Source organism: Pinus tabuliformis, chromosome 6, assembly GCF_031772625.1.
Source record: "Pinus tabuliformis cultivar Carrire ecotype Pingquan chromosome 6, CPIR1, whole genome shotgun sequence".
Classification (NCBI taxonomy): domain Eukaryota; kingdom Viridiplantae; phylum Streptophyta; class Pinopsida; order Pinales; family Pinaceae; genus Pinus; species Pinus tabuliformis.
Window position 1 is genome coordinate 1,952,555,164 of NC_142292.1, and position 8,367 is coordinate 1,952,563,530.

At 34.3% G+C, this 8,367-nt stretch overlaps 1 protein-coding gene across 1 annotated transcript; it reads right to left on the bottom strand.

Annotated features, from left to right (window-relative positions):
* Nucleotides 1–738: 738 nt before the first annotated feature.
* Nucleotides 739–8,126, bottom strand: LOC149266981 (phospho-2-dehydro-3-deoxyheptonate aldolase 2, chloroplastic-like). The gene is made up of 5 exons (XM_089431306.1): nucleotides 7,395–8,126; nucleotides 4,883–5,160; nucleotides 4,516–4,792; nucleotides 4,178–4,423; nucleotides 739–1,286 (listed from the first exon to the last, which is right to left on the bottom strand). Exons 1-5 carry the CDS (start codon nucleotides 7,965–7,967, stop codon nucleotides 996–998), a joined length of 1,665 nt encoding a protein of 554 aa, XP_089287432.1. The 5' UTR covers nucleotides 7,968–8,126; the 3' UTR covers nucleotides 739–995.
* Nucleotides 8,127–8,367: the final 241 nt, after the last annotated feature.

The following is an 8,367-nucleotide window of genomic DNA, read 5'->3' on the forward strand; positions in this document are numbered from 1 at the left end:
GGATTTTGTAAACTATCGTACCATGCAGTTTTGAGATATTTATGTTGTTATATAAAGTGCAACAAATGTATTCCAATATGAAATAGTATTCTCGATTACAGTTTAGTCTCTCCGATGTATAAACATATTAAACATGCATTGTAAAATGAGGATTTCATTACATCAAAGAAGCATTTCCCATTTAATTAACATTTCCCATTGTGTCATCTTTTGTACATAAAAAATGTGAATCATATTGAATTAAATGTTGAACCTTATTCCATTGACTATGTCATAGCATCATCAAATACAACTTTAGCTTTATTGTTCGTAAAAGTTAGGAGTTGAAGTAATAATTTGTAATTATGTGATATAAATTGTAATTATAAGCATTATTAATTTTTTAATCCTAGTGAATTGGTAATTTGTTAGAATAATTTAGGAAAGGATTATGATTAAATTTTGTTTTTCTGCTACAATAGCATCAAGAGTATATTCAATAGCTCACAAGTCAGATATACCAAACACTTATAAACTGGCAAGAGTCGAGATGTTCCAAACCCTCCATGAGAGAGCTATATCCCAAGATTTGTCTACTCTTTGAGCCTTACCACAATAGGCCAAATATATCCCTTGAAATTGAACCCAAATAAATGGAAGAACAAATCATACTCCCAACCCCTCAAACCATCAATCTAAAACATTAATAACATTAATCTTATATATATAATACAAAGTTAACTTTCAACTCAATAAAAATTATTATAAAAATATCTTTTAGATCATCTTTATTTCACAATGATTATCCATACAGGATTATTCTCAACATGCATTAGAAACCTTTACATGGATATTGCTTACCTTACATCCCATTTTTGAGAGTTGATTTTCAAATGACCACTAATAAGGACTCTATGGGTGTATAAAAAGATACAAATTTCATGCAGTATGTATTTGCTTGCCAATCTCTTAGATTGTAAATGTAAACTAGATAGGTATTTGTTTGATTGTTTATTTTAATGGAGGGAGGGAGAGAGTTTATATTGGTTGGTAAAGTTTGGAATTGCGTTAGATGTGAGCCTTCTCTTCCTCAACCTCTCTGCAATGATGAAGGCCAACTCCAAAGATTGAGAAGCATTCAGTCGAGGGTCACAATGTGTGTGGTAACGAGAGCTTAAGTCATCAAGGGTGACACCCCCTGACCCTCCTACACACTCTGTCACATTTTGCCCAGTCATCTCTAGATGCACTCCTCCAGGATGGCTTCCTTCTTGCTCATGAACATCAAAAAATGCTCGCACTTCTGCCTGCATAACCAACCATGTAATTCTTATCAATAAATAAAATAAATATATAAAATATGTTCATCCAACTTAATATTTGCATCACTTTTCAAATGGATCACATGGATGGTGTTATATTTCATACACAATATAGGTTTTCAAAAGAAGATATACCAAAATATAATTTTGGTAATATTTAAAGATGGTTTTAGAAGAGAATATGGTTATAACTATGCTATTATACACCATTTTGAAGTAGAAATATTTATTAATGATGTTAGCATGCATATATTAATAGAGAAAATATTTAATAAGAATTTCAATATATATTTTTAATTTCATAAAAAGAATATTTAATGATAATATACAAAATTTATAAGTGGATATGTTTAATAATGATGTTAATGTGAAGATACAATTAGTAGAGAATATGTCCAATGCCAATGTTGACACATGCGTACATACACAATTTAGAAGAGTACACATGCAATGGCAATGTTAACACACACAAATAATTTAGAAGACAACACACCCAATGATGGTGTTAACATACCATAATGTTAACACATACACACACAATGTTAACACGTACACACTCAATGCTAACATACATGCACATACACAACTCATAAGAGGATAGACCCAATGATAATGTCAAAACACACACACACACACACACACACACAATTTGAAAGATGACACACCCAACAACAATCTTGACACATACACAATTTTATAGGAGGACACACCCAATGACAATGTTAAGATACACACCATTAATGTAGTTTGGAAGAGGACACACCTAGTGAGAATGTTGAAGACACACACACACCTAATGACAATGTTAATAGAGACACACAATGATGATGTTAATGTGCATGCACTTACAAAAACATTCAACAACAATGTTAACACACACACACACATAAACCACCAACAATGATGTTCACACACACACACACATAAACCACCAACAATTATGTTCACACACACACACACACACCCAACAATGATGTTAGCACACACACACAATTTTTCCTTTGTGTGAACATTGTCATTAGGTGTGTGGTATTCCTTTTCTTTTATTGTGTTAGAAGATGACACAACTAATGACAATGTTAACACATAATTAAAGAAATGGAATCCTAAACACTCAACGACAATGTTCACACAATAGATAAACCCAACATCTGACAACGACAATGTTCACACAAAGGACAAACCCAACATCCGATAATAACAATGTTAACACATAGGGCACATCCAAGGGCAATGCAACAAACACATACCAAACACACCACAATGACAGTGTTAACATCAATAACATGCCTGATGAAAATGTTAACACATTATTACACACCCAACACCCAAAAATAATGACGTGAAAATGTTAAAAGGGTGTCATCAACACGTGAACACATATATATACACTCTTATATACCTAACAACCACAACTTTAATGCATAAAACCCACCTAAAAATGAAACCTACACACCCACAAATGTCAACATGGGAACAAGCCCAATTGCAATGTTTACATACACAAACACAGACACCCAACAACCACAATGTTAACACATAAGAGATACCTAAAGATGATGCTAACACACAAACACTTACATGCCTAACGACAATAATCTTAACCCAAAAACAACTCTAATAATTTAACATACATAAGTTACACAACCAACCCAATTACAATGTTCACATACACAAACACAAACACCCAACAACCATAATGTTAACCCATAAGAGATGCCTAAAAATAATGTTAACACACAAAAAAAACATCTAATACCCAACCTAAACAATCTTAATACAAAAAAAAATACACTGAAAAATAATTTTAACACACAAACACTTGCATACCTAACGACAATAATCTTAACCGAAAAAACAATTCTAATAATTTAACATACACAAGTTACACCCAAAACAATGTTAACACACTTATAAACTCTGCACTTAACAAAATAATGCTAATGCTAATAACACATTCAAAAGTAGTTTTATCACTATCACACACCCAACATCCAACAACTACAATGTTAAGATAGAAGACATCCCAATCTCTAAGAAAAGATGTTAGCATACACTTGCACACCAATAACAATATTGTTAACCTAGGGAACAAACCCAATAAAGTTAATGCCCAACAACACGAACAATACGTGAACTCACACCAAACCAATACGTGACCTTCAAAACACGTCACCAACATCAGGGTGATGAGAAATCTAGGTGAAAACACGTCACCAACATCATTGGTGATGAGAAATCTTGATCAAGACACGTCACCAACATCATTGGTCACGCTCAAGAACAAACCCAATAAAGTTAATGCCCAACAACCAACAATGATGTGAACTCACACCAAACCAATGCGTGACCTTCAAGACACGTCACCAACATCAAGGTGATGAGAAATCTAGGTGAAAACACGTCACCAACATCATTGGTGATGAGAAATCTTGATCAAGACACGTCACCAATATCATTGGTCACGCAAGTAAAGTAGAGGATTTTTTAGTTGTGGCGTTCAATGAGGGTGAAAAATAGATTATAATAAATGGAGTTGTTTATCAAGCGGAGGAATGGATCGCGTAGTTAAAAGTTGGGTAAAAATAATTTAAAAATTTTTGTAAAAATAGTATTTGAATCATATTTTTATAGTGGAAATAGATTTAGCGCTGTCAAAAACATATAAAATATTTAAAATTTTAAAATTTAATAACTATAATTTGAAGTTACAAAATCTCAAAATATAACTGGAATTTCCATAACTTTCAAAAAAAATTCCATAACTTTCAAAAAAAAAAAAGAAAGAGAGCAGTCTAAAGAGACTGCGGCATAATGCATAATAAATTTTCAGCGAGGAACAAGTAAACATGAGTGAAATGTTAGGTGCAGCTTACCCGAATTGCGTCAAAAGGTCGAGTCTTGAGACCGCAAGGAGCCTTGATGGTGTTGCCGTGCATTGGATCGCTAACCCACGTAACAATCAATCCCGCATTCCGCACCGCCCTGATCAGATGCGGTAACTTCACCCGCATGTTTTCCGCGCCCATGCGAACGACCACGGTCAGCCTGCCCGCCTTATTTTGGGGGTTCAGCACCTCGCACAGCCTTACCAGCTCCCTCGGCTCCATCTTGTCACTCACCTGCACATGACACATTCATCGACACGTCATCATCGTCGTCATTCCGCGTCAGATTCGAACACGTCATCGTCGGTTACAAACGGAAAACTTACCTTGATACCGATTGGATTTGCGACGCCGCGGAGGAATTCCACGTGGGCACCATCCAGCTGACGTGTCCGCTCCCCAACCCACAGCATGTGTGCGGAGCAGTCATAGTAGAGCCCTGACGTGGAGTCCTGCCTCGTCAGCACCTGCTCGTACGGGAGCAGGAGGCATTCGTGTGATGTCCAGAACTCCGTGGAGGTCATAATGGGGTGATCGACCGTTAGCCCCGCAGCCCCCATGAAACCAAGGGCCTCGTCCACGCGGTGGGCCAGCTCACGATACCTGTACAAGCAACGAATTCCACCTCAGCAAACGAGTGGTCGCAGGTTCGAGTTTCAGGGGATGGGAAACGAACAGCCCTGAGTCTAATACCTGTCGCCTTGTTCGCTGTGCTCGGTGAAATTGAGATTCCACTGCGTAACTCTCTGCATAGCGGCGTAGCCTCCAGTGGCGAAGGCTCTGAGGAGATTGAGAGTCGCTGCGGCTTGGCAGTAGGCTCTGATCATCCGCTGGGGGTCGGGTTTTCGGGACTGTTCGTCGAAGGCATCACCGTTGATATTATCACCGCGGTAGCTTGGCAGCTTCACTCCATCCTTCTCCTCAAAAGCGTCAGATCGGGGCTTAGCAAACTGCCCTGCCATTCTGCCCACCTGAAATTCATAAATGAAATTGAAAATCAGACTATATATAGTCCTGTGAATCAATAAACGCAGTTGTGAGATATATAGAATGAATATCTCTTCTATATGAAAATAACAGTGGAGAAAATATCTGTGCAGGTGGGGAAGCCAACATTATTTGAATTCCATAGTAAGCATGAGTTTGTATATATTTTACCAGTGGAAATAACGAAGTTAGAATAACTGGAGCAGTGGAAATATGAATATAGAAGAGTATAACGCTTTGAATCTGATTCTCAATTATGGGTCTCTTATCAGGGATTGTTGATATGTTTTGTTTTTTAAAGCGTTTCAATCTTGTAAATCTTTTCAGTTTGGCCTGTTAATATGTGCTGATCGGTCTAAGACAATTCTGAAAGTTTTTGGACTGATATGATATTATATTTTTAGTATCTGGTAATTAATTATTTAGAATATCTGATACTCTTCAGTATATTTGGAAAATCTGTTTCCAACATTTCAGTATATTTGGAAAATCTGTTTTCAACATATCTATATATTCAGATCATTATATTTTCTTCATATAAGCTATGATGTTTTTCTCTCTCAAAAAAGCTTTGAATCTAATTTGCAAACAGAGCAATGTACAAAATAAGCCATATATGTTCCTCTATGCTAAGTAATATAAAAGTTGAGCAGATCACTCTCTAAATAAAATAGAAATTGAGTGGATCACTCTTTGGTGTTGGCCCGGTGAATAAAATAAAAATTGGGTAGATCACCTTTTAAATAAAATAAAATAAAAAATGAGTAATATTTTTAAAATAAAAATGATTTTAGGAGAGTTGAATTTAAATATTTTCAAATCTGAAGCCAAGTTAATTATTTAATTTTACTTCTATTCACTAGATTTTAAAATATTAGTGGATTCTAAAATATTTTTTAAATTTAGAATTCAGATAAAAATAATTACCACCCACAATAATAATTAAAATAATTTTAAATTTATATTATACATCTTTTAAATTATTTATTATTATTATTTAATGTAAATTTTTAAATTATTTATTATTATTATTTAATGTAAATTTTTAAATTATTTATTATTATTATTTAATGTAAATTCAAAATAAGAAAGTAATCTATGCAACCATATATTTTTAATGGTAATAAAATACTATTTTATTATTAGAAAACTCAAAAAAACTCTGAGAGTGAAATCACAATTGCAGTCTTAATTTCAACTTTGAACAATTTTAAAAATATTAAACATGGTTTGAATTTACTACTTATTAGAAAACTGAATTGGAGTTTTGAAATTATTGTTAAGATAGATAGTTATTTATTTTTAATAAATAAAAAATTAGGTAAAGAATGTTTTATTTTAAAAAGTGGAAGGTCTTTTACATTTGGAGTATAAAAATGATGTATATTTAAATTGAGTAGATTTAATAAGTAATTAGATATTTTTTATTTTATTTATAAAATGTTATATATTTAAATTTAAAAAAACTAAATATTTACATTTTGTAAATTTCTTAATTCTAGATCTACTAATTTAAAAGTGATAAATCCTTTTTCATTTAAAAAAAAGTTTATATCTTAAGAAACTTAATCTCTCTACATGATATATTTAAATCTAAATTGAATTAATTATTAATAATTATAATTATAAATTTTATGTTTTTTATTTTTTATGTTTATTTTTTAATTTTATATAATATTTAGAAATCAAAATATATTTTATTGATGATTATAATTATTAATTATTAATTTAATTTAATTTTTATGATTATTTTATTTTGGCATAGTGTTAAACAAACTAGGATGGAGAGAGGCCCAATAATATAATAACATGAGCATTTTAAATCAGATTCTAAAAATATCTAATAAAAACAGCAAAGTCAATTGCCGTTAGTTTTCAAAATATAAGACATTAATTTTAAAGATATTCTCAGTCTTGTTGATCTTTATATTATTTTTATATAAATCTATGATGATTTTTCTGTCGGGAAAAAAAAATATTCTTAAAATTATTCAGACATCTTCACAAAATCTACCATCAAAATAAATTCAAACTCATAAATATCCGAATTATTTGGAAAATAAATAAAACTGACCCAAAAATTTAATTCACAAGGATCATGATCATTATTTCCATCCAATCATAGAAACATATGAAGCTAAAACCAAAAAAAAACTTTGTACATTTATAATTGATTTGCTGTTCCTTTACAAAAATCAAAGCAAATGCTTTAACTGACCTTAATGACAGGCATCTGCCCACCAAACATCATGACAACGCCCATCTGCAGCAGAATTCTGAAGGTATCCCGGATATTAACAGCATTGAATTCCTTGAAGCTCTCGGCGCAATCACCCCCCTGAAGAAGAAAAGCTTTGCCCAACGCAGCTTCTGCAATTCTCTCTTCCAAGTGTCTGGCCTCACCAGCAAACACAATGGGCGGGAACGTCTCCATTGTCTGGAGCACGGACTCCAGCTCTTCCTTGTTGGGATAGTCGGGGAGCTGCAGAGCCTTTTTGTTCTTCCAGCTATCCACGCTCCAGGAATTACCAGTGAGCGATTTCAGGGGCGGGGTTTGAACCGCAGACTTCCCGGTTTTCAGCGGCTCCGCGGCATGAACCGCACGGATCATCGTTGCCTGTGAACCGTTGCTCGTCCTGCCATTGCTGAGCACAGAGAGTTTCAAAGGTGTTGTTGTGGGAAGCAACGAAGAGCCCAATAAACCTGCCATGGCCATATTTTGTGAGCAACGATAAATCGGCCCTCCAACAAAACGAAGGTGCCAATTCCCACAAAAGTAGAGATCAGTCATGAATTGGCCTTCATATATATAATGGCATTGCAGCAGATGCGGAGAGAGACATGGTGGAGTGGAATGGTGGACTGTGTTATCAGGAGTTGGTGGTGGTTGGTGCAGAAGATAGGGAATGGGTTCAAACCTATTCGGTCCTCACCAACTTCTTCCACTAACTCTCTGTTACAGCTCCTCCAACGACCTCCATATTATATCCTGTGTGACCAGCTCCCTCACCAACCCATTCAAGTTTTCCACGTGACGTCACAATCACTGACCCCATTATTTTTTTTAATATAGACCATTAATCCACCTGTAGTGTTCTGCGTGCTACCTACCCCTAATAGATTTTAGGAGTATAAGATTGCAAAAGTTGATGCCTCAAGCAACATGGTGCCATAGGTTAAGGAGCACTTCT

Coding starts and splice junctions, on each gene's coding strand:
- LOC149266981 (XM_089431306.1), bottom strand. CDS start 7,967: ATGACTGATCTCTACTTTTGTGGGAATTGGCACCTTCGTTTTGTTGGA. Junction 5,161..7,394: donor GGCAGATGCCTGTCATTAAG/GTCAGTTAAAGC, acceptor TATGAATTTCAG/GTGGGCAGAATGGCAGGGCA. Junction 1,287..4,177: donor GACCTTTTGACGCAATTCGG/GTAAGCTGCACC, acceptor TTGGTTATGCAG/GCAGAAGTGCGAGCATTTTT.